The 27,492-nt window shown below is 38.3% G+C and overlaps 2 protein-coding genes across 3 annotated transcripts in view; both read right to left on the reverse strand.

The window, feature by feature from the left end:
- Positions 1–25,090, reverse strand: part of LOC126369979 (mitochondrial protein C2orf69 homolog) — a 42,572-nt gene extending 17,482 nt beyond the window's left edge. The window contains exons 1-10 of one of the 2 annotated variants that reach the window (XM_050014591.1): positions 24,829–25,090; positions 21,594–21,771; positions 20,265–20,392; positions 18,697–18,801; positions 17,033–17,141; positions 16,362–16,432; positions 12,754–12,909; positions 11,677–11,783; positions 9,952–10,064; positions 9,131–9,268 (exon numbers count right to left, since the gene is read on the reverse strand). In XM_050014591.1, the coding sequence (XP_049870548.1) occupies positions 9,134–9,268; positions 9,952–10,064; positions 11,677–11,783; positions 12,754–12,909; positions 16,362–16,432; positions 17,033–17,141; positions 18,697–18,801; positions 20,265–20,392; positions 21,594–21,771; positions 24,829–24,926 (1,200 nt within the window). In that variant the 5' untranslated portion in view covers positions 24,927–25,090 and the 3' untranslated portion in view covers positions 9,131–9,133. Of the gene's footprint in view, positions 1–8,343; positions 9,269–9,951; positions 10,065–11,676; positions 11,784–12,753; positions 12,910–16,361; positions 16,433–17,032; positions 17,142–18,696; positions 18,802–20,264; positions 20,393–21,593; positions 21,772–24,828 lie in introns of those variants that run through there. The other variant, XM_050014590.1, reaches the window with a different exon arrangement.
- On the reverse strand, positions 22,641–24,761 carry LOC126369984 (TWiK family of potassium channels protein 7). Its single transcript, XM_050014598.1, has one exon. The coding sequence runs from the start codon at positions 24,481–24,483 to the stop codon at positions 23,419–23,421; it is 1,065 nt and encodes a 354-aa protein (XP_049870555.1). The 5' UTR covers positions 24,484–24,761; the 3' UTR covers positions 22,641–23,418.
- Positions 25,091–27,492: the final 2,402 nt, after the last annotated feature.

The following is a 27,492-nucleotide window of genomic DNA, read 5'->3' on the forward strand; positions in this document are numbered from 1 at the left end:
ACAGAGTTCTAAAGTGGATACATTATATTGCTCATGACTACCTAGTTATACATTCTATTCCTTAATTCGACCAAATAAAACCATTCACAGATCTCTCAACACTTACCAAAATCAATTACTATTATTTCTAATATTTAGAAACTTCACGTATTTCATAAGAACATTTGTCCATTAGTAAGGTCATTTAAAATTGGGGTGTAATTCGTGTTCATTAATTCATATTTGATTAAAACATATCAACATATAAGAGTGTTTTCGTGTAAAACGGTCAAATCATTCCGCTTTTGGAGGCTTTTTAAGGCTCCGCTTGATGATTTGGAAGTGATGGTTTGGAAGTCAAGGTAGCTATTGTCCACTTGACGGAAAGGAAGGTTTGGATGTCAATATTGAATACGAACAGCCTATTATAGTCCGACAAGGATCTTGTGTGGAATTCCGTGGCATTTGCCTACCGTAAAGCAGTTATTACACCTACCTGTCCGTCGGGCTAGATGCGTCAAGGTCACGGGTTACCATAGTTACTCCCCACCAACTCGGTCGTGGTTACCATGGTTACGCCTCGCAGATTTGCTATTAGGCTATTTTATAACAACTGTCAAAAATTACCCGAGTGACGTCGGTAAAAAAAGATCGGACAAAGTTGTGAGCTTGTTGTTAAAATACGTTTTCATTTGATGCGGCTTTATGGTCCAAATAACGTAACATGATTAGAATGACAGCAGGATAGATATAGTACATAACATCTTACGAATCAAACGAGTGATATGTCCCTTTCGCAGCTGTAGACTGCTTAGTACCGAAAGGGACAAAAGATATGTCATTTTAATCAAGTTTCATGAACTATAGTTCCGATCACGACCACGTGCCAAAAGATCCTTGTCGATATGTCCATAGTACATACTCCACAACACTGCTCCACTGCAGGTTGATGGAGAAAGAAACAAAGTATAATTCAATAATTGACTTCTAAACTTTCTGCTCCCGTGTCCCAACACGTTGTAGGTTAGTCATGAAGCTTACTTATGTACTTTATTTTACTGTACAAATATTTGTGGAACGAATGGATTTACGTTAATAAACTGTTGATATACCATAACGGGTCGTTTTCTTTTTCTACACTACAGAAAATTGCCTACTTGACAGTTTCGGATAAGTATTTAAAAAATTAGACGTTTATTTTATACCCCTTAAAATATTTTCACGAAAATGCTATATAATAGAAAAAAATATGTTTTTCTTCAATTTCAAATTTCGCGCGAAAACGGTTGGTCACGTGTAATTTCGGACAGTGACGTCACAGTTCAACAAAAAAAGAAACTCGAGAGTATAACTTGAAACCTAACCGTTTTTTTTTATTTTGTGAAATGTGACGTCACACGAAGCTCAATCATGGCCGCCCGAGTTTCGGGTTTTGTAATAGGTACTAGCTACGCCGGGCACCAGCTTCCCCTGGTGGCCGTTGAGCGTAGGCTAGGCGGGAATATAATAAGTATTTCAAAAAGTAAATATCACTTACCAAGGGGTCGCGCGGGAACTAAAACCATCACACCACTTTTCGAATGTTTGAAGTGTAATGATGTATTTTTGAAATATAATTAGGTATACAGGGTGTTAGTGACATCGTAACGAAAACTTTGAGGGGTGATTGAGGCCATGATTCTGAGATGATATCAAGTGGAATTTTCCGTCGCAAAAGTATGGAAAAGAAAATAATTTAAAAAAACATAAAAATTTTTAGGAATATTCAGACTGAAAATTTATATACTCTTAACACTTGATATCAACTCAGAATCATGGTCTGAAAAAAAAATCATGAATTTTGCGACGAAAAATTCCACTTTGTATTAACTCAGAATCATGGCGTGAAACATCCCCCTGAGTATTCGTTACGATGTCACTAACACCCTGTATGTATAAATATTTGTACACTTGCTTGCAGGTTGAATACATGCACTGTTTTACTTAGAATAAGATCTTTAACTTTGTGTTCTTGCAAATAAATGATTGATTGATTGATTGAGTTGTTGTGTGTACAATAGGCGTGTTTGTGGCACAAGGGGGTTGAATAACGTCAGCGGTTTAAACAAAAATAAAAGTGCGGAAAAGTTACAAAGCGCGAATTGTAGCCATTTTGAAATTGGCAGCCAAAAAGCTAAGTCGCTCGCAGAGGACGCTGCAGTAGTGATACCACAGGCAAAAAATAATGCGATAACGTTAAAAATAACTAACGCTAATAATAGGCGTTACTAGGTACACAGATAAAAGAACACATTCTTAATTCATAAATAAGTTAAATAGAAAAATGAAAATGTTTTCCGACAGTTTTAGAAATGTCTTTATTTAGTAATTACAAATTCATAATTTATCTTGAACCTAGTACACGACCCAATTACATCTTCCACCCATTATTATTCTGACCAAAACAAAGGGAAGCAATATAGGTAGCGACATAATTCTATACTTAATGTGATCCAAATATCGAGCAACAATTATTTTTATGTATGCTTCTGCCATTACATTGTATTTTGGAATAATTATGTACCCGAGGAATGAGAAAGTAGGTAATTATCACGTTCAAACTGAGCAACGCCATCTATATTGTTTATGGTGAACATTTTTTGCCCGACTTCGTAGTGATTACATGAACAACTAAAATTGAAATAGACACTTTTTCTTACACCAAATACCAAAAAGTTTTTTTTTAAATATGAGCATTATTATTACTAGCCTGTATGATCCCACTGCTGGGCAGAGGCCTCCCCATGTCTGTCCAAGTATCCTGGTTCTTTGCGAGCACAGACATATGAGCATATGAGCTATAAAACTAAGAATATATTTTACTAAATGTAAGTAGTACCATGGGTAGAAATATTTGCCCGAAATTGAAAAGAAACGATTGTTACTAACTAATATGGACCCATTGTCCGAAATAAATGATTGAATTTGAAATGTAATTTGACCCTAACATGTAACAGATACAATAAAACACAGAATATTGATCGAAAATAATTTACTTAAAATATCTTACAAACTGTTTGAACTATTTAAAATTGATAGGTACGTCTGAGATCATGCTTGGCATACACCAAGTTATATACAACAGAAATTATTACATCTATTCATATTATTACCAGACAAAAATTTTGGTAGCACAAACAATATATTGCGATGGTTTTAAGTTCGTTCACGCTGATCGTTGATTTGCCTCGGCATTTAACAACTTAGTCTGACAAATGGGGAGCACTGAGGGGTCTCGGTGCAAAATTTAAGACAAAAGGCCTCAGGGTGCCAAGCGGGCGGGAATCTCGGTTCAGGGTCTGAGACGATTGTGAAGAGAAGCCGTTCGGAGTGAGTCCTTTTGAGGGATTTGAAAATCGCTTTGTTGACCATGGACTTTGAGTTTTTTTTTAGTTTTACATTGAGGACCCATTTCACCTGTAACTTCCCTGTACTTTTGTATTGTGTTATGGGCAAATAAATAATAATATATCTGTCTCTGTCCATTATTTCAATTTCCTGAAAGCCAACAGCAGGTTATTTTTTTTACATGTGTTTCATGCTGTTTGTGATACCAAAATGTCTTATCCTTGATAACCATGAGGCTACGTTCACACGGCGTTTCCGTTTTTTCACGTATACCGGACGGGCGCGGAGCGTTGTCTCGAACCCGGAACTTTCTCAAACTCCGTGTGAATAATAAACTTTATTGCCACTGCTAAATTCGATAAAACCTCATATGCGTTATAACAGAATTATAATATTCAATATTCTTTATTTCAATAGTATGATGGTATACAAGTTGGTAAGTTACATATGAGTTTCAAATTACAGACACTTTCGGGCATGATCAAATAGAAGTTCAAAAGAGAGAAGGAGGCTTTTCAAATTGTAACATCATTATCATTAAGCTATTCACTAGTGCTGTAGTACCATTATATTATAATTAATAGAAGTAATTTAATAATAAATAATAAAAAATATAATTTAATAATAATATAATAAATATATATATTTTTAATATATATTATAATATATTTTATTAAGTAGAAGTTCCTTATATTTATCCTTATATATTTTAATAAATATTTTATCACTTCTCCGTGCCATGAATGCCGTGTGAACGTAGCCTTATGGATCATATTATTGACCTGCCTAATCAAAATCGTCGAAAAATATTATTTTAATTCCATTACAAATGGATTGTTGAATAATGGAAGTAAATTTTTTTTTATTATAAATGTAATATTTGAGTATATAAAAAAAACTTGTTGACTTTGTGTGAAGTTAACACAATGAAATTCATTTAAGATCTTATATGGAAGAATGTCGTTTTGAGATTATTAAAAATATTGACAAGATAATTAAGAAACAAAATTATCTACAACTTAAGTTGAGAACGACAAATGAAGCATTCCTAGGCTAAACATTAAAAACAAAATTAAACGTCTAAGCAGTCTAAAGTAGCCTGAACTTAAAAAAAAAGTTTCTTTTTAACATTTAAAGTTTTCTAATCTGTACATTTATTTTACAACGCTTAAAATGTATTTCTTACATTCAACATTTTCTAGTCTATGATGCGTCTAAAATACCTACAGTTTAATTCCGAAAAATATAAAAATACTGGCCATTTAATAATATGCATTAATTATGCTGCTGATTAAAAAATAAACTATATATTTTCCATTTATTTACACAAAATAGGCCGAATACAGTCATAAAATATGCCGTTCGCTGGAATGTTCCCACTTTGGGGACGGCGCAAAACTAAAGTTAAAAGAGCTTTAGGCAGATAAGACCAGAGTACAAAAAGAACAATTTGAAAAAGAAAAGCAGCCAGTGTCCTTAATAGAAAAGAGTTTTTACAACAGGAACATTCCATTTCTTTTTTGTTTTGTTTTTCCCCAAAGGGCAAGCCAAAGGGAACTATGCCCATACAGCCATGTCTGACGTACTTTTTTCTTGATGATTAATGAAATGATGAAAGGTGATGATGATGAAACCTAAGCCCCCACCCTCGGAGTAGACTCCTACTCCGAACCCCAAACGAATTAACTCAAAAGTCCGCATAAACTTTTGAGTTATGAAGCGGCTTCCTGGCACGAAGCGAAAATAGGCAGATACACTTTGTTTATTGAATACATCGATATAATAACACTCGCGAATGTCTTCCGACTAACTTAATGCGATCATTAACCACAAAACACCACTTCGTATTAATTATTTAGATCATTCAATGAAGAAAGCAACTGTCCCGTTCCCGTTTCCCGCCAAAAAGCCGCCAGAAAAAGAAAAGCAGCCAGTGTCCTTAATAGAAAAGAGTTTTTACAACAGGAACATTCCAGTGAATGGCCGAATAGCATAGCTATAGTTATCTAATTTAAAAAAAAAACTTAATACATGTAATGGCCCCGATTCCTGCAAACACCGCCTAATTCTATTTTAAGTTATATCCGTCATTTTCATATCCGTCGAAAAGGAAAGGGACGGATGATTCACAGCTCTTAATTTTAGAAAGAATGAGTAAATGAATGTGTCGGGTTATTGACTGATGTAAAATTTTTAGACGGTTGGTTTAGATTTGTGCTTAAAATTGACGTGTGTTCCATAAATTTTATGCTTGTCAATTACCCGTCCCTTTCCTTTTCGGCGGATAAGAAAATGACAGATATAACTTAAAATAAAATTAGATGGTATTTACAGGAATTAGCACCAATGTATCATCTAATATATTCACATGTAATAGCGAAATATTTCTCTCTATATTTTTCAACATCAATGATATTCTTAGTTTTAAGATTTAAAGCAAATCGGATCTCTCTTTCTCTTTTATAAGCACGAAAGAGAGGTCCGAGTATGCATTAGACATACATGTAATTTTTTTTAATAGTTCATTATCCAGGGCCGTTAGACTACTTAACTTTTACGAAAATCGAAATTATTTATTTGAGTTTTTATCATAGAATAAACAACTGCGTATAGAACGGTGACTCCGCCCCACACCAATTTGTATCGGGCGCTGAGCTAGGTTTACCTCACCCCCTTTGGGTCTTCCTTCAAATGCTGGTTAAAAACTGTTATCCGACAAGATTTTACTTCGGCAATATGAAAATCCGACACTTCTTTATTCCGACAATACATAATTACGACATGTCTTAACTTCGATACTACTCTACTCCGACAAAACGTTTTTTCGACATGACTTTACTAAGAAACGATGAACCAGCGTGATACCTATTCGGTTCGGCTGGGTTATTCATTCATCCTTTTTCTACTCGGCGGATAAGAAAATGACAGGTATAACTTAAAATTAGGTGGTGTGTACTAGAATTAGCACCTAAGTTTGAAATGAAATGTGTCTGTCTTTTGCCTGCGTATTATACTAACAGCCCTACAGATATTATAGTTTACTATAATACTTTGTTTTAAGTTTACGTGGTTATTATCATAACTAAAACACATAATAACGGGTTCTTACCGCGTTCAAAGCAGGGATATGAGACTCCCGATATTCCCGTAGAAAAAATGGATCTACCTACTCCACTCCAATCTCATCAGTCATCCCGTGATCATGGCACTTGCAACAGTGTCGAAATATCGGGAGTCTCATATCCCTGCTTTGAACGCGGTAAGAACCCGTTATTATGTGTTTTAATTACTATAATACTTTTGTTATTATAATAACATTAAATATATGGCGGACCTAGCCAGTTCCGCCCATATAACACAGATGGCTCGATGATCGACTCGCGTATCGATCCAACGATGTTAACGGTGAAAGTTGTATATGTGCGTCGCGCTGTCTAAACTTCGTTAGCGCGTACCTAGAACTTTTGTGATTTCACGAGACCTATTTAAGTCTTGGTCAAATTCTATCGCCGGTGAAAAAAATGGCGGCACAACAAGATGGCCGCCATACACAGTTTTGAACTAATACAGAACACGCGAGCTGCAGCGAGCGAATCACGCGGCCATTTACGTCGTATGATAAGCGCCATCTGTGTTGTGTGGGCGGAACTAGCTGGTCAACTAGTTAGGTCCGCAAACATTGATTTTAGGACCAGCCTACTCATGGAAGTCTAGGGTACTACTAAGCAGGGCCCGACACCACCGCCTTATTACAAAAAGAAGAGTAAAGATAATACTAAATTTAAGAAGTCCGTGGATTTTGGAACTAATTCTTCTTCTATCGTGTGGGTTGTGAGGTGGAGTACCAACCTCATCAACCCTAGTGTCAGGGTTACTATTGACCCGCCAAAGGCCCCTGACATGGCTCATATAATGACTACTTACTTACACGAGTAAGTAGTAATCGGGACCAAAGGGTTAACGTGCCTTCCGAAGCACGGATCATCTTACTTTCGGACAATCTGGTGATCAGCCAGTAATGTTCTAACCAAACTAGCTACCACAAAGTAATTTTTGTGATATGTCCCCACCGGAAATCGAACCCGGGACCTCCGGCTTCGGTGACTCGGGCCGACTTCATGTTTCTTATTTTTATGTTGTCGTCTTTCTAATCTGTTACTAATACTAGGTTAAGCTTTCTGTTACTAAAATAAAATGGACTAGTTAGTTAACGAAATAAATATTTTAAATTTGAATTTAAACCTGGTATTATCTTTAGTCTTCGTTGCAAAAAGGCTGCACATTTACACATTAATTTGACATAGTATATTACACAAAAATATTTCAAATCTCGATAAATACAATGTTCTGGCTTACATATTATGTATCCTCATTTCGTCTAGAGATAGCTTTCAAATGTACTATCGACTAATTTGCGCTAATTAATTCATGGCTTTTCTGTAAATGTGACTCTTAAAGGGTTAGCAAAGTTGCAGTAACGTTTCGATCACGCAACATTAAGGCAGGCGTAGATATAACCCGGCCGAATTAAATGAACCTTTTAAGTCCAGGTCGATGAGTATCTGCGTGATGTCTCGCGATTCGTGCGAGTTACAATCAGTGGCGGCCCTAGGGCGATGCGATCGCACCGGGCGTCGTTTTTTTCTTTGGGGGGGGGGGGGGGGGGTAATCGCAAAATCAACCAAGACGGGATCTACAGGGGAGTAACTGGATTGGACACACCTGCGGCCACGTATAAATCACCCGACGACATTTTCAAAAGATTTAGTAAGGATAGGTAAGTATATTTCGGTGGCCGTAAACTAATCGAAAAAAAGACTATTTTGTGGGGCGCCACTGTGACGTCTCGCACCACCTAAATATCTTGCTAGACCCGCCACTGGTTACAACGTTAAAGAATCGCCATCCAAACGACTTGCAAGTTGACTATATTTTCCAATAATAACTGAATGAAAGTTCTTTTTTCTACTCCTCTACTTTAATCTGGCATTTAAATAACCAAAAAGTCTAATATAAGTACATACATAATTAAACTCTTTGAAAAAGTGTACGCTCTATGGCCTATAAAAGCATTGTTGTTGTTTTTTTTTTTTGACCTGGAAACTGGCACCTTTACTTTGTTTGGTGCCATAGATATACTATAAAAAAAAGTATACATTTGCCGCCATTTTCCCGCGCGTTGGAAAATAAATTGGAAAATTTTTGTGTTTCGTTTAAAATTACGTCGTCGTAGAAAAAGTATTGTATGCAACGTTGTATAACTAGGTCAAAAAATGCTCGTGGCGTCTCTTATTGCGATGTTCGCTAAGGCTCACATCGCAACTCACGCCACTCGCATTTTTTGACCCTTCTTATACAACTGTTGCATAAAATACTATTAAAGTTAAATCAGCATTAAATTAGTAAATATCAACACCTGAAGGCCGCATTCAAGCAATTCATCTAAAAAGGCAATATTGCACTATGACATTTGCGCATATGAAAATAAGTGCACATGTCAAGAAAAATATTCAAAGGCAATATTTTTAGATGAATTACTTCTATGTTGCTTTGCGATCGGTCGTTACAATTTACAATAACAAAAATAATTCATATTTTTACTGTCATGAGCAATATCATGTACCCACTTTGGAACCCTGTCGCACTATCATATTTGACATTTAATGAGACTTCGGTTTAATTTGTTAAAAAAGTTAATGTGACATGGTATCAAAGTGTATACATATTAGTAGGTACTCGTGACCGTACAACGTCGTGTACTCACAAGTTAGTTCTCGTCGTCGGAGGACTCCGGCAGCAGCGCGGGCGCAGAGTCCTGCAACCGCTTGAAGTTGCCGAGCACGTCAAAGTGCATGTGCAGATTGTGAGGAGCGCCTACTTCCGAGTGCAGGTACCTTTGCACCTGGTTGAAGGTAAAGGTTAAGCCTAGGTTACACAGTGCGAATTAACATGCGAGCTGACCGAGTCAGTTATTGAGGTGCAGCTACTACGCACGTGTGACCGTATCATACGAGTTACTGTCATTTGCCAGTGGGACAGTTGCTCGCGTTCGAGTTACTTCAACATTTTTTGTTTTTACTCGCTACTTGCCTTCCCCCACCACACCCCTCGCACGCAGCTCGGTCGTCAACTCGCACGATTTTGCGAAATGACAGTAGCTCGTACGCTCGGGCCCACGCCGGGTACAGTTTCTTGTTTGGGCGACATGATACAAACGAATTATACCAGTACACTGGTATAGTAGCTGTCTTCTGCGACGCCAGCTGTAACCTAACATTTAAGTTACACAGTGCGAACAGCTGATGTGACAATAGACAGCTACTATGCCTGTGTACTCGTATGACAGTAGCTCGACTCGCCTCGCACGGTCACACTATGCAAACTGCTGGCGTCGCAGAAGACAGCTACTATACCAGTGTTTTTTCGTTATTTTTTGTCTTTTTCTTTTTGCTATCACAGTTTTTATGGTCGATCATGCTTTACGGTATAATACCTTATACACTATTAGATGTTATCCTCTATGATGATTGTTAACTGTTGTGCTCGTCTTTTTAAATAAATAAATATATGGTATGTACATCATACCTTGGCGCCGAGTTTCCGTAGTAGTGCAGTGAATGCTTTCTCCTCGCGACCGATCCACGGCCGCCCCTCGTCTTGCACCTGGTAGGGGCTCACGTGGATGTAGATATTAACATCTGCAAATGAAATTACTTAGTGTTACTTAAATTACAAAGACGCTCAGTGGGTAGGCCCGCTACAAGACGGACCGACGACCGATCGTCGTGGAGATCCTTGGGTGAGGCCTATGCCCGCAGTGGGCGTCGTACGGCTGATGAAAAAATGCAAATGAAATTACTTAGTGTTACCTATGGTATGCTCAATAGTGACAGCTAACATGTCAAGGTTAGCCCGGCTAACGCCATCCTACGTCCTGCCTTGTAATTTCGTAAAAAATAAATTACCCACGACCAATGCTTTTACATTTACTTTGCAAGGAAATTTGTACTGTTAGTACAAGGTTTACTTACAGTTTTAATGATTTTTATATATGTGACAAGTAATTAAAAATATTAGTCAGTAATTCGCTTAATTTTCAATAATAAAATTTACGTCCTTGGAATGTTGGAGATACCAATTTAATGGTAACACAGTGGTAACACTTACGTCATCAAAGGGCTAGCAATGGCGGCTTGGCATAGTTTACATGAGTTTACCTATTCACAATAATCCCATGTTATTTCTGACCCTACAAAAACAAACAGGAAAAATAGGGCAGTAGTTTCCCTCTTGCCTTCCGCCCCGCAGTATTCTGTCTGACGCAAGTGGGATGGCGCCCTGATTTGTCTATTACAAAGCCTCCTGTCCTCCGCCTCTGAATAGTACTGACAGTTACTGCTGCCCTCTATCAGGTTCCAGGTTACAGTCCCTGTGACTTGCCCCTTCCGTCCTGCATTGCCGTACCGATAGCTTCCATCATCGCCTCTACAACCGTTGAGGTGTTTACCCGTATCCCTGGGCAAGGGTTCTACGTTATACCCCGTAAGTCTGGGTCCCTATTCGAACTCAGCCACCATCTCACTCCGGCCTACTGAAGTACTGGCAGAAATTGTACTAGGTACTTTGCCGACCGAGCTGACTCGAGGAGCTGCGCGCGCGATAGATACTAACACAAACAGACTACACAATACACATACTTACACAATATAATTCCTATATATTATGTTATATGCATTCGTATTTGTTTATATCAGGTGATTATTATAATACTAACATAATTATTATTATAATACTAACATTAAGTATTTATGTATACGATTTTGTGATAAATATATAAAATATATTATATGTACACCTACATTATATTTTAAGTAATTTCATATTTAATCTATGTACGAATATTAACGTATATTTATGAAACACGACGTTCGTGCCTCACCCAACAGGGTCCACATAATACCAGCGTCGTGGTTCACGCCGCGACTTGTGCTGAGTGAGGCCCTTTTATCTCAGTACGTCCACCACCACCTTATGATCATTGTAATGAACATCCTTCTATGCTTTTTGTAATTGTTTTGTAAAAAAAATAAGTGATGTTATTGTCTTGTCTTTGTGTGTGGCGTCCTTTTATAATAAACAATTTCTATTCTATTCTATAAGTAAAAGGCGCCCCCGCGGCAAGGACACGCCGAACAGGAATTGCCCCAGTGGAGGGCAGGGAAGATGACTCTGTCCCCTGGGGCCGGGTTAATGGTCTTCTATGGAACCAAGACCAAGGACTAAAAGATTAACAACGTTTAAAACACTTACTGAGCCTGGTGAGTGTCTCGAGCAGGCTACGCGAGGTGATCCAAGTGTTCTTCCCTCCCGCGTGCCCTCCGTCCAGCCAGTACATCTCCTCTATCCGCTCCATGAACCTCAAATAGAAATAACATTTATACTCGCTTGGGTTTTACTTGATTCTCAATGAGGGACATTCCAATCGGCGTTGGTTCTTTTCACCGTAATAATTTATAATTAAGATTACTTTTTAGAATAAACATACATACACGTTGATGAGCGACTGCATGTAGCAGCGAATGCCTACTGACGGTCAATGTGTGATTTCTGTTTGCTACCTACCTGTTTTTTATTATAATTAAGTAAGCACCTCGGTGAATGGTAAAGATTTGTTTTGCGTAAGTTCTTTAAATGTAATAATGTGAAAGCGTGGCGAATGCCGAAGAAGAAGGCATCGAGACAAACCTATTTAGGTTTAGCGATGTTTGTAAAACAATCTATGTGTGTGTAATTTATGAAGTGTTTCATATTTTTTTTGAATAAACATACATAAATATAAACACGCCCGTAATCCCTAATGGGGTGGGCAGAGCCACAAGTAATCAAAGACAACTTGCAGCCACTGTTGATAACATGTCGTAAGCTGGATATGATGAGCCTTATGGTGATAAGGGATCAGCCTATCGCCCATAACATTAGTCCATCATGTTAGAGGACACAATACCTCTGTCGGTTTTTACGACATGCCCGGGAAGACAAGCAGCTGAACGTGTTCTTTTTTTTATTTGCTCCCAGAACAGCATAGAAGGATGAATAAAATAAAGTGTATACTGGCTATATTGTTACAATATAGCTCCAATCTAGCTTCTCGGGTCGACTTTAGGGGTTCGAATCCCGGTGGGGTAATATCACAAAAAAATATTTTGTAATACCTATTTTTTTTAGGATATTACAAGCTACTACAACCTGATTGTTCGTGCTTCGGAAGGCACGTAATGCCGTTAGTCCTTTAGCGGCTCAATAATAACCATAACACCTGTTGATGAGGTTGGTAATCCACTTCACAACCCACACGACAGAAGTTTGTAACGCCCTAGGTTGCCTCACCTCATCATGTGCGCGTCTCCGGGCGTCAGCGTCTTGGTGTAGTGGAACTCGTATATGGCCTGGTTGAGCACCACGCAACCCTTGCTGAACCCCACCAGGGTGAGCGCGCTGCAGTCTAGCGCCAGCCCTTCTCTCCACCACAGCGGGTCCATCTCACTGTCGAGGGAAATACCTTTATCACATCTGGGGGACCAAAGAGAATGACTGTCCAGGCCATGTTCCTCAAAAAAATAGAGATGGCGCTGTGTAACTCAGTCCGCAGTGAAGCAGAGTGGTGGAGTATGCTCCATACCCCCTCCGGTTGATTGAGGACCGGCCGTGCCCAGCAGTGGGACGTATACAGGCTTTATGTTATGTTTATGTATAACTCCAACGCGATACCTATCTTCTCATTGTTCGGGAACAATTGTTCAGAAATATAATCTAACGGCAGAGGAATATATAAAAATATATTTTTTATATATTTGGACCAGATATGTATCGAATTATGTTGCTATAACTCCCGGCAAACTTCTTGAGCATCGAGTGTCGTAGTGGGGGAAAGTTCGCGCACGTACACTTCCGTGCAAAAAAAAATTAACTTTTGATTATTTTCTTAACTTCATTAAAAAAAACAATTATTATATTATTTAATTATGTAAATAAAACTAAACTTATATTATTATAGTTCATTAAAACTTATATTATATTATTATACTTAATAAAAAACTAATCGTCAGGTAAGTATGATATTCCTTCCATGAGGTTGAAACCAGCAATACCAGAGCTAGTGCTAGGTTTTGGATCTGTAGACATAGACCTCGTGCTAGTAACTAATTCTTAAACTTAAACAGACAACAGAGTGCGCGGGGGAAGTTTCGACTGATCTACCAATAGCCCGTCGATGCGGTATTCACCCGCCCCCGCGCCCCGTACCGCACCACCAAAGAGATCTAAAATTCGGTTGTGCGCAGTCAAGGTCGATGCTCAAGAAGTTTGCCGGGACCTATACCTATATTGCTTCTCTTGAGAATAACGGGTGGAATATGTGTTGTCCCTGGGTATAATAACAAAGGTCATCATTTAATACCCAAAAACAAAGATAAAATATGCATAATTATGTTTAGAATCCATGAAATTAGAAGGATAAACGTAGGCAACATCATCGCCATCTATATTTTTTATCAGAGAATGTGGCCTGGAAACTCTCATTGCCACCGACGCTCTTTTTTGTAGCTTGAGTACGGACCGCAGTGTATTATTACTCTACTTCGCCATGGAGCAACTAGGTGGCGCTAATCATTTAACACGTTGGCGCGCGGTACCAGCTATAACCGTTAATTTGGACTCACAAAATAGCACGGTACGGTCACTTCCGCAAATAGTTGTAGTTCTTATAATCATTGCTACGGTCAATGCAGCCCAGTTTCGATACAATAATCACTTAGGCCACGCCCACTTCTTTTTTAGACACAGACCCTTTTGTTGCTACTGTCAAAATTGAGTAAAATATTTTAAGTTTCTTTGAGCCATAACTCACACATATGCAGTCTACACACACATCCACACTACGGTTATAACAGTAATAGGTGTATGCAATTTTGTTCGCCATAATACGGCTGAAGCTGTACTGAATCTTAGATTGGAGAGATGTGTTTCTCAACAGTGTAAATACGGTCATGACAGCACTGCGGTTGAAGCCGTACTTTGATTCACCTGAATCCTATATTATGCTAGGTAGACACAGTACGGCTGTTGCGACTACGGTTTTAGATGTACTGATCCTAAGTAAATATTTTTTCTATATTACCCTCATCAGTACGGTATATGCAGATTACTGTCATAGATGTTACTATCGTTATGTAGTGTTTTGATTTCTCATAAATTTAACAGTACGGGGTCGATAATTACTACTGCTAATTTACGAAAAACTACCGCGCGCCAACGTGTTAAGCTTACATATGGAAGTAAGCTCCATCTAGTGACGGTTTGTCGTATCATTATGAACACTTTGATAGTTAGTACAAATGCTCGCCACCAGGGCTTCATTTGCGCGCGTTTTAGCAAATACTTTTCTAGTATGGCGAGGGACCCTCAGTTTTACGTAGTATATCGGTTACTCCATTATTTTATTCACATCGGGTAACAAACTGCATACAGAGCCCCTACTCTGGCAGACACCAGTTTCATTTTAAATTACTTTCACAGCCCAAAAAATAGTGTCGTCTTTCTCTTACGGTAGGTACAAGAAAGAGATAGGGCTAGTATTAGAAATATCAAACTAAATTAAAATTAAAGTCGTATCTGCCGGAATCGGTACCAAAAGAAACTTTAACCACACAATATAGCTACATAACAATATACAGTGAAACCTGGTTAAGTGAGACATCAAGGGACCTGCAATGTCGTTTCACTTATAGAGGTATTCCACTTACCCAGTGTCTCAGATATACAGTTATAAATAAATATCTGTCTCATTTACAGAGGGTTCCATTAATAGAGGTGAGAATACAGGTTATTTCAGTTATACAGGTGCGATCATTAAATAAAATAACGTGTTATGTATTTTCCAAATAAACATCTGTATGATAGTAAAGCGAAACTAAAAATGAAGGTAATTGAAGCTCAAAATTTATACTTACGTACTTGGAATTACGTGTGGAATTTGTGAGTAGAATAAGAATGAGTAAACAAACAATGTTATCTCAGTTACAGAGGTTTATGCATATAAAATTTACTCGCTGTCTCAGTTATAGAGGTAACTATGATGATAAATCGAAAGAACGAATCCCAGATATAGAGGCTTACCTCGTCCCACTAACAGAGGTAATTCAGTGCCAAAGTGTTGGGACCTCAGCATGAGTTCCAGTTATGGAGGTTTCTCACTTATCCAGGTCCCACTTAACCAAGTTTCACTGTATTAATATTAACCTCCTAAGGCCGAGATTTCCAGATACAATGGTTAACCATGACGGACCGAAATATAAAACCGAGCGAGACAGACAGTGCGCGCTCACTCCTTAGCGGCTAACGGCCATTTCGACTAAACTAAGACCCAGAGGGGGTGAGGTAGGCGCCCGATGCGAATTGACAACATTTCAAATTTTTAAGCCGTGGTTTTTTTGTGCTATTTCGAAAGTACTTGTTTAAATAGAAGACACGTATTTTTTCTTTTCAAGATTTTTCCACTAGAAGTTACAAAAAATATTTTTTGAAAATTGGATTCTGCCATTGATAGAATGAAGGCAGTATAATGTAATGTACCTTTGCATGCGTATTTAAAACAAGTCGCAAACAAAGTGTCATGTTATGTATGACATTTACTTTTTTTATAATTTTTATGTAAAGGTCTGAACTTATTATGCCTTCCTCTTCTGACCTCGTGGATTTTTCAATATATTTCTATTATTACTGAATTAAAAAATCTGAAAAAATGTGTTTTGTGTAAATCATAGAAATATCTTGAAATGGTTTTCGATTTAAGGCACCTTAGTAAAAATGAAATGTTGTCAATTGGTGCGGGGCGGAGAGTTACCGTTCTATCCGTATTATCCTTTATACTATGACGTTAGTTAATTTCGGAGTGGATTGTAGGCGGCACAACATCCATTGGAACTAAACCTACTCACGGCTTGTGTTCGTCGGTCTTCGTCGCGCCGTTAGAGTGGGACGGCTCCGTCGCCATTTTTGCTGTCGCCGTCTGAAATATATTAAAAAATAAAAACACACTCTGATATTGGACCAGATTCCTGCAGACACCTCCCATTTTTTTAAAGTTTTTAACCCGTCATTTTCTTATCCGCAGAAAAGGAAAGAGATATTTGACAGATGTTAATTTTAAAATGCGCGGGAGAATAAAATAGGTATCTTACTCATATGCAATACGTTTGACGTGTGTTGTCAACTCAATTCTCTCGGGTTATTGGCCAATGTGAAATTTTGAAAGGGTTGTTTAAATTTCTGCCTAAAATTGACGTGTGTTCCATGTTCCCCTTCCTTTTCGGCGGATACGAAAATGACAGGTATAACTTAAAATAAAATGTTTTTAAAGAACGTCTAGGGCCCTGTGCCGAGGTTTTTCTTGCAGCTTCTTTTCCCCGACTATACAGGTTATGAGAAGCTGGAGTAGTTTTAGGCGGACGTTAATTATGTAAAAAATACGATTCAGAGTGTAACTATGTTACCTACTGAATAAAGATATTATTAAATTTGTATTTTTATCATTTAATAAGCTTTTTTACATAAAGTAAGCTTCAAATGACATTTAAATTTGTTTTTAGACAAAACAGAAAGTACTTACATGCAGATCTTCAATATCAATTTCTTCAGGCAAAGAAACAGATGAGACTGCTTCCAACAGCTCCGCTGAAGGTAGTGATTTTAGCCTGCTCGTCACGCCTTGAAGTAATCTGTAACAAATATTTAATGAACACTATGACAATGTGTGTTACGATATCATCACCAGTTGCGGATCTAGGAAAATATTTAGGTGGTGCCAGACCTCAAAGTAGCCCCTTAAAATTTTTCAATTAATTTACAGCCACCGAAATTTACCTATTTAAATCTTTTTAGGAGCTCGGTGGCGCAGCGGTAAACGCGCTCGGTCTGCGATTGTTGAAGTTAAGCAACTTTCGCAAAGGCCGGTTATAGGATGGGTGACCACAAAAAAAGTTTTCTTCTCGAGCTCCTCCGTGCTTCGGAAGGCACGTTAAGCCGTTGGTCCCGGCTGCATTAGCAGTCGTTAATAACCATCAATCCGCACTGGGCCCGCGTGATGGTTTAAGGCCCGATATCCCTATCCATCCATAGGGAAGGCCCGTGCCCCAGCAGTGGGGACGTTAATGGGCTGATGATGATGAAATATTTTAAAAATGTTGTTTATGGCCACGCGGTATGAGTTTGCGGCCAGGGTGAACCAGTCTTGGTTGATTTTACGGCCGTGGTCCAGTGGTTGAGCGTTGGGCTCACGATCCGGAGGTCCCGGGTTCGAATCCCGGTGACATATCACGAAAATCACTTTGTAATCCCTAGTTTGGTTAGGACATTACAGGCTGATCACCTGATGTCTAAGTAAGATGATTCGTGCTTCGGAAGGCACGTTCAGCCGTTGGTCCCGGTTACTACTTACTGATGTAAGTAAGTAGCCGTTACATGAGTCATGTCAGGGGCCTATGGCGACTCAATAATAACCCTGACACCAGGTTTGATGAGGTTGATAATTTTTATTTATTTATTATTATTACAAGTTCTTATAGTTAATTTACACCACTATCCAAAACAGATCCAAGAGAGCGTGTTAACGTGATAAATTGTTTTTAATATAATGTTACAGGAGGAACCCAAAAAGACCGAAGCCTGTGATAGGGTTAGCTACAAGTTTCGTCTTAAAACAATGACATAAATATACATCATCATTAGCCTGTATGATCCCACTGCTGAGCAAAGGCCTCCTCCATGTCTTTCCAAGTATCCCGGTTCTGTGCGAGCTCTATCCAGCCTTTTCGATAACCGTCGAGATCATCGCGCCATCGTTTCCGGGGTCTACCACGTCTACGGTGTCCGTCCTGTGGTACCCAGTGCGTGATGATCTTTGCCCATCGTTCCGGATGCATGCGGCACACGTGTCCAGCCCAGTCCCACTTTAGCCTGGCGGTCTTTCTGCCAACATCAGCTATACCGGTTTTTGAGCGCAGCACAGTGTTTTTAACTCGATCAATTCGTTTTACACCTAGTATGCTGCGCTCCATTGCTCTTTGACAAACTTTGACCTTGGACTTTTGAGCCTCAGTAAGCCACGTTTGGGCACCGTAAGTAAGGATTGGCAGGATGCACACGTCGATGAGTTTGCGTTTCAGTGAAAGAGGAAGGTCCCCTATCATGAGATAAATATACATAATAACAATAATTCACCTCACAACACACGGTAGAAGAAGATTGTTAAAATAAATGTTATGATGATCATACTTCTCCAGATGGTGCAGCGCGCTGTGAGTGGGTGTGTGGTCGGGAACACCCGCGTTATTGCTCGGCACGAAGTTGTCGTAACAGCTGAAGCTCTTGTACTCTATCCTGGGGATGATAAAATTAATGACACAATGGCCCCGATTCCTGCATACACCGCCTAATTTTATTTTAAGTTATATCCGTCATTTTCATATCCGTCGAAAAGGAAAGAGACGGATGATTCACAGCTCTTAATTTTAGGAAGAATGAGTAAATGAATGTATAACCCGGGCGAATCAAAAAGGTACGTCGCTGGTATCCAATCCATTTGACGTGCTGTCTACTTAACTGTGTCGGGTTTTTGACTGATGTAAAATTTTTAGACGGTTGTTTTAGATTTGTGCTTAAAATTGACGTGTGTTCCATAAATTTTATGCTTGTTGATTACCCGTCCCTTTCCTTTTCGGCGGATAAGAAAATGACAGATATAACTTAAAATAAAATTAGATGGTATTTACAGGAATTAGCACCAATAATAATTTTGTTATTAATTTTATTGCAGTTTTCACTAAAATATTTGGCTCCATTATAGACGGCGATACGGCTCACCACCTAACACGCTGGTCTAACAGAAGGCTCGGAGAATGTAGGTACTTAGTTTATAGAGGAGCTCGGTGGCGCAGCGGTTAACTCGCTCGGTCTGCGATTGTTGAAGTTAAGCAACTTTCGCAAAGGCCGGTCATAGGATGGGTGACCACAAAAAAAAGTTATCATCTCGAGCTCCTCCGTGCTTCGGAAGGCACGTTAAGCCGTTGGTCCCGGCTGCATTAGCAGTCGTTAATAACCACCAATCCGCACTGGGCCCGCGTGGTGGTTTAAGGCCCGATCTCCCTATCCTACCTGCATATTTGGTTCACTAAAACACTTGGCTCCATTATAGACGGCGATACGGCTCACAACCTACCACGTTGGTCTAACAGAAGGCTCGGGGAGTGTAGGTACTTAGTTCATCTTGCGATGAATGTATTTTTCCTTTTTTAAATGATATTTTCTAATTTGTAATTGTATTATAATAATTTTAATTTATATGGAATTACATTCGATTACGGTTATTATTATTTAATGATGTTATATTTAACTAGCTTTTGCCCGCGACTTCGTCCGCGTGACGTGTTATAGAGATCTTTGTGTGTGTGGGAGCGCATGCCAAATTTCAAGCGTCTAACTTAAGTGGTTTAGATTTATCATACAAAAGGATTTTCCCGCTAATTCCCGTTCCCGTGGGAATTTAGGGAATTCCTTTCTTAGTGCACCTCTACGGTACCTAAGCTACGTCCCTTCCAAATTTCAAGTGCCTACGTTTAGCCGTCAAGGCTGTGCGTGGATATGTCAGTCGGTGAGTCAGTCAGTTTCTCCTTTTATATATTTAGATTAGATATTTTATTGACATTATTTCTTTCTTATCATCCATCAATTTCCTTTTCGGCGGATAAGAAACTGACAGATATAACTTAAAATTAGATGGTATTTACAGGAATTAGCACCGCTGTCTGCCCTTAATCGTCTTTATCAAACGTATAAGGTCTCACCTGGAGGGTCTCACGACGAGGATGTGTTTCGATGGGAAGTTGTGTGACAGTAGGCGCGCCGTACTCTCCAGGTTCCACTTCAAGTAATTCCGGTTGTCTCGATGCGCCTGCATCACTTCTGGATAATCCTGTAGAACACCATAGAGAAACAAAAGTCAAACAAATACGTCTCACGCCTTACAACACTAGTAACTAATTAATTAGTTCAGTGATTTTTTAAGTGAAGTGTAAGTGTGTTATTTATTTATATTGTGGACCTTCATTGTTCAAAATTTCTTGTTTGTGATTTGTGTGGTCAATAAGTAAATAAATAAATAAAAAAAAACCTCAAAAAGTTTGTTTGTTTTTCTTAATTGGTGTTTTTTTTTTGTCCGTGTGTAATGTAATTACGTTGTCTGTGTGTAACTTTTTTTATGGCCATCGCCTGAAATAAATGCTTTTTATTTTTTTTTATTTTTTTTAAATGCGTGCCACTTGATTTTGTTCGTATTTTGACAGAACGACATGACTTATTTGGGTTCACATATTAGCACCAATCGACAAAACGATATAATTATATCGTCAGAAGCGATAAAATTACCGTGACAAAATTTTATCACGTTGCGCATGTTACTGGTGTCAGGGTAACAAACAAACGACGACGATTGCTGTTTAGCAATAAGGCCGCCTATTGTGCTTATGTTTTTATTCGCATGTTTAATACCTTTGTATATGTTGTTGTGCAATAAAGTATTATTGATTGATTCTTCTTCTATCGTGTGGGTTGTAAGGTGGAGTACCAACCTCATCAACCCTGGTGTCGGGGTTACTATTGAGCCGCCAGAGGCCCCTGACATGGCTCATGTAACGACTACTTACTTACATAAGTAAATAGTAACCGGGACCAACGGCTTGATTGATTGATTGACAAACCAAAAAAAAGATAAAAAAAGAAGAAGATAAAGATTTATTACATGCATACATACACTCACGCCTATTTCCCACCGGGGTAAGCAGAGACTATAGAATTCCATTTGCTTCGATCCTGACACACTTCTCTTGCTTCCTCCACATTCATCAATCGCTTCATACACGCACGCCGGTTCAGAGTAGATCGTATTAAACCTTTTCTAAGGACATCTCCAATTTGGTCAATGTAAGTCCGTCTCGGTCTTCCTCTGCTAGCCCTACCATCAACTTTTGCTTTGTATACCGCTTTTGCAATTCTATTATCCTTCATCCGCCCTACGTGTCCAAACCAACCTAACATTCCCTTCCCAATCATAGTCACTATATCGTCTTTTACACCACATCTCAAGATTTATTGATTAAGATAATGATTATTGGTACCTGTACATCCCCACCGAAGAATACCAGCGTCTGGGGGCTGGTGAGGGGCGCGGGGGCGCGCGCGGCCGGCGTGAACAGCACGTCGTTGAGGCGGCCCTCCAGCCCCGCCACGCGCCGCAGCCGCAGCGGCAACATGGCGCCCGCGCCGCCGCTCACACCAGCTCCGGGCGCCACATGGCTGGACACCAACGGAGTTTTTTTTTTTTTTTTTAAAGAACGTCTAGGGCCCTGTGCCGAGGGTTTCTTGCAGCTTCTTTTCCCCGGCTATGAAGGTTGTGAGAAGCTGCAGTAGTTTTAGGCGGATGAGACGTTCGTTATGTAAAAATTGACGATTCAAAGTGTAACTATGCTACCTACTGAATAAAGATATTTTTGAATTTGAATTTGCAGCCACTGTTGATACGAAGTCCAAAGATGGATATGATGAACCTTATGGTGATAAGCGAACATGGGGAGGGTGGAGGGAGGGTGGGTAATAGTGGCTTTTTTTGACGTTGTCTTTGATTACTTGTGGCTCTGCCCACCCCATTAGGGATTACGGGCGTGAGTTTATGAATGTAATTTGAATTTGTTAAGGTCGTTCGTCCAACATATTAATTCGACTGCTGGCAGTTAACTACCGAGCAGTCTGATGGTGGGGAGCTTCTCGACACTAAGAAGTTTGGCAATTTATGTTGTCAATATAAACTATTTTATATACCCGTTTTTCACAGGGTCCTCTTACCAAACCTGAAGATAAACTAAACAATAAAACAAACTCAATATAAACTATATAAAAAAAATAAAAGGATCAAAGTTTTTTTTTATTCCATTTTTGTGCCGAAACATTTGACTGGTCAACTGACCATAAGCAGTTATTATGACTTGGTTTTTAGTGGCGTGCAGGACAGGCCCCCCTCATTAGAGGCCTGCCTTCATTAAAGTGTTACTATATTATTTATATAGTTTAGATATCATCAAAAAAAAAGGATAAAAGTAATCAATAAAATACCAAATTATGTATAGTAAATGCATTTATTTTAAAAAGCATAAGAGACATGTATTTTTACTTATTAAAAATTACAGTAATGGCATACCGTGAACACTATACAAAAATCTCATTCTTACAATGTGCCGCTTAACACGTAAGCATAGAATAAGGAATAATACTACATATAGAAAAGCAACTCTCCGCTCCCCACCAACGTCTGAGCTAGGTTTACCTCACCCCGTGACAAACACAGTTTAGATTTAAATCGTATGGCGTCAGACGTCACACACACAGGTGCGCGTGTACGATGACGTCAGTGTGTAGTGTCTGTGTAAACCGAGGTGTTTTGTATGAAGTGTCGGGGGTGTGACATATACAGCTATTTGAGACTAAAGTAAGATGCAGAGGGGGTGAAGTCGACGCCCGATACGAATTGGTGCGGAGGGTTACCGCTTTAATAATAATATCATCATCTCCCTAACATTTTCCTGTTTATCACAGGGTCCGCTTACTTAACCTGAAGATTTGACAGGTCCGGTTTTTTACAGAAGCGAAGTTTTAATTATAATATATTATTCTTTATTTTGTGGTAATGGTATGGTAGATCGCGAGGAGTGGAAATCTGTTATTCGAGCCCTACGCCCTTAAAAAGGGATTAATTATTATGTCTAAAAATATATACTGGTTTTTGCTTCTTGTATTAACAATAACAACATGCATGATTTCCTTTATTTACACATAATCCATACATAAAATAATCTACAGTTGTCTCCAACCTTTTTTGGAGACATGATTTTAAATCTATGTTTTACCTAACTATCCATAATATTGTTCTACTTATTATCTATTCTATTATTATTTATGCCTGTTTTGTTTATGATAATACTTCGTATCATTCATACACACTGTAATTTTCAGAGTGATGTCATCCAAGCAGTTCTTCAGGTCTTCTCTTAGTTCTCTGACCTTCACACGTACGTCTTCACACATGAGGTTATAACACATTGCAACCAACCCCATACCCAGTAATACGTAGATAAAGTTTATAACAAGCTTTAAATGCGAACCACCTGCCGAATCAGCTATGTTCGCTCCAGGTACAAAATCCCCGAATCCAATCTTACATAAACTGATAACACAGAAGTATGTAGAGTCTAAATAGTTCCATTTCTCCCAAGCTCCAAACATTATTGTTCCTGTGAGGATGTAGAAGGAAATCACCCACAAACATGCAGTTGATGGTACGGTGATCTTTCGTTTTGGCTGTATTTCACCATCTTCAAACAATGGGTCCTCTCTTCTACTACATTCATGTGCAGTAATGTATAACCATTTAAAAGTTTTCGCTAAAACTTTCCCCATGTTGCAGAAGTATAGAATGTAAATTGGTATTCCGAAACAAGCGTAAGCAATGGTCACGATTTTACCCCATACCGTTTTAGGTACAACATTGCCATAACCAATCATTGTGAAGACAGATAAAGAGTACATTAATGCAGCAGGAAAAGACCAGATGTCTTCAGCAGATCTTCCATTATACCCAGTATGAATTGCTGAAGTGATGTTGCTTTGGTAACCAACAAGAATATCATTTACGTTCTTCTTGAACAGTGGTTCGTCAAGAGTGTTAATAGTTTCAGCTATTTGCCACATTTTTTCCACACAGTTCTGTCTCCAACGTCTCACATCTTCCAGTTGCTGGTCAGGACTATCCCTTTCTATGTGCATGAAGCTTGCTGCACCGAGTATTGCATAGCAGACGACGAGAGCACCAACACCCACTTGTGTAAACATAAACGCTATGAATTTTCGAAGGCAGTCTTTGATTTTTTCTCTCGGATCACTACCGGCTGTCGATGAGGAGTCCCTGCTCCTCATGGAGCCGTGGAAACTCGCATGCAGGGGGTGATGTCGGTCCATTATGAAGGAAAAAAGGATATTTCCACGGACTAACGCCGTAGCGTAAGTATTCGTTCAACTGGTAACGCAGGTTGGCGGCAACTATTTTAAGAACATTCTTGGCGACCCGCCAAAACATGTTGTTTGATTACAAAACAGACTGAAGCTGCGGTGTACACGAAAAAGGCGTGTTTTTAACATTTTTATCAATTTTAGTGAGGTTTTTATCTTGTCGCGGGAACGTACCGCTAATCGTTATTGTTAAATATTTTTGTGTTCAGAAAAAATGTACGGAAATGTATAGGTTTTACAAACATTTTCGGAATATATAAACAAAATTTCCAAACTATATTTTCATCTACATACCTGTTAATTGAAAAGCCCTTTGTGGAGTCTCCCCGACAAACAATTCGATGCTTAAGTTTTCTTAGGAGGTCCGTAGTTGTTCTTTGCAAAATTTGCATCCAAAGAAACAAAATAGAAAATCTGCTGCTTACAAATATCACACTGATCTTGAAGTATAGTAAGTACGTGAAATATTTTATGAGATGAAAATATATAAAATCTAAAATCGTATCGGCATAGCAAATCGCCAAACGCCTAAACAAAAAAAATATTAGTTCGTTTAGAAAATAGAATTTGACAACAAAATCACAACTGTCAAATAAGTTTTTGTTTTCCCCGAAGGGTAAGGCAAAGGGAACTATGCCCATACAGCCATGTCTGACGTATTTTTTTTCTTGATGATTAATGAAATGATGAAAGGTGATGATGATGAAACCTAAGCCCCCACCCTCGGAGTAGACTCCTACTCCGAACCCCAAACGAATTAACTCAAAAGTCCGCATAAACTTTTGAGTTATGAAGCGGCTTCCTGACACGAAGCGAAAATAGGCAGATACACTTTGTTTATTGAATACTCCAATATAATAACACTCGCGAATGTCTTCCGACTAACTTAATGCGATCATTAACCACAAAACACCACTTCGTATTAATTATTTAGATTATTCAATGAAGAAAGCAACTGTCCCGTTCCCGTTTCCCGCCAAAAAGCCTGTCAAATAAGACAAAAAAAAAATATATCTGATCTTTAGATTTTTGAACGTAAAGTAGACGTAAAGCTAGGTACACACCAAAATCATAACCAAAGACCTTGTATAGAATAGACGGAGCATATTTAAGACGAAAGAAAAACATAGGTTTTGTCTTTCGCACTCATGTGAGCCGTCATAAGTTAAAAAGAGATAAATATACTATCGTCGTAACGTCTTTTGTACTCGTGTAGCGGGTTTGTTATAGAAACGTACCTATAGTATATGTTTTTGTATCAGAACCACTAGTGCCGTTCCATGTCTTTATCGACATTATTATTGGCTAAATATTTCATGTTAGTCCAAGATCTAAAAAAATATACATTACAAAAATGATTAATTAAATACAGAAATAACGACCTAGTATCCATACCTGGGTGGGTAGAACCACATGTAAATTAGTTAAAACGATACCTATTTGTACCCTGATAGAAAGATACCTAAGAAGAACCGTACGTTGCGGTGACAGATTCAGAACCACTTATTCAACGTAATTAGTCTGCCAGAAACTGCGCGCTATTTTGGCCAAATTCTATATTATTGGAAATAGGATCCCGTATAAGATCAGAAGAACAATGTACATAGCACTAGCTGAATCGATTATATCTTACGGGTTAAGTAGTTATGGCAGGACTTTTAAATCACATCTTAATAATATATACAAATTGCAGTTAAGATTATTAAAAATGATTGTACCTTTTAATATAAAAAATAATTGTAAAAATGAATTTGATCTGTTTAGTTTCTGTAAAGTCCTACCGGTGCATTTTAAATTTAAACTCGAAATTTTAAAAGAACAATATTTTAGAACTGAATTATATAATTATACTACACACGATAAAATAACACGGCAAGTAACAAACCAAATTTTATTAAAACCAAAATATCAAAACTTTTACGGTAAAAGAACATCTAATTATATCATACCCGATTTAATTAACCAGATACCCATTCAAACACGCGGAAAAATAACACCAGGAAATGCAACGCAAATCATTAAAGACGTTGTATTCCAATGGGCCGAAAAACATTATGGCGCAAACCATCCTGTATGTGGTGTGAGCAGCTAGTGCGAAACAGGTTTGCAGCCAGCCCGATGATCGCACTCGGAACCTATTGTGGCGCGTAGTGGGTATCAATAGTTTAAGTTAATTGTAGTAATTTTAAAGCGGAATGTTCATCAGGACAAACCCTTTTGGGGTTTATTGATGTGATCTATTGTTTTTAGTTTATAAGTTTGTATAAGTTTAAATAAAAAAAAAAAAAAAAAAAAAAAAAATTATCATGGACAAACTTGTTAAAGGTCAATTTATCATTTTTGAATCTATGTCATTTCGCAAGGTGTTATGGCCGAGGAGGTCGAGGACGGTCCATCTAGTCCACATATACTATAGTATCATTTTAATACGACATTGCGGCCACCCTTTGGTTGCTATAAATCACATACCTACCCTTTTATAAAAATTAAATACACGTTTTTCATTGACTTGACCGGAAATCGAATCGGCTCTCGATACAAGAAGTAGACGACCTTCTAGTATATTTCGGGGATTATCTCAATGCGATTAAAGAATAAAAGCAAATACTTCTTTATAAGATTTTTATTCAATATAGTTAGAATACAATGACTACGAAGCACTGAACAATTCCGACTTTTGGTGATAAAAAAAAATATTTCCTCTTGTTCACTTTCTTTAGAAGTGTATAGTGTCGGCTCTGGTCGTTATAACTTTACCTGCAAGAATGGCACATATTAACGTGGAGCACACAAATACACAAGCATTGCATGTTTACACATTGCACATAGAAGGAATAATCACAGGTAATTACAAAAATAGTTATTCATACTAATTATTTATAGAAGGTATAATCACAGGTAATTACCAAAATAGTTATTCATACTAATTATTTTGTGCAATAGAGAATATTTGTATTG

Source organism: Pectinophora gossypiella, chromosome 10 (assembly GCF_024362695.1).
Source record: "Pectinophora gossypiella chromosome 10, ilPecGoss1.1, whole genome shotgun sequence".
NCBI lineage: Eukaryota > Metazoa > Arthropoda > Insecta > Lepidoptera > Gelechiidae > Pectinophora > Pectinophora gossypiella.

Bases quoted from the DNA above. Each gene is read 5' to 3' on its own strand.
- LOC126369984 (XM_050014598.1), bottom strand. From the start codon at position 24,483: ATGGACCGACATCACCCCCTGCATGCGAGTTTCCACGGCTCCATGAGG.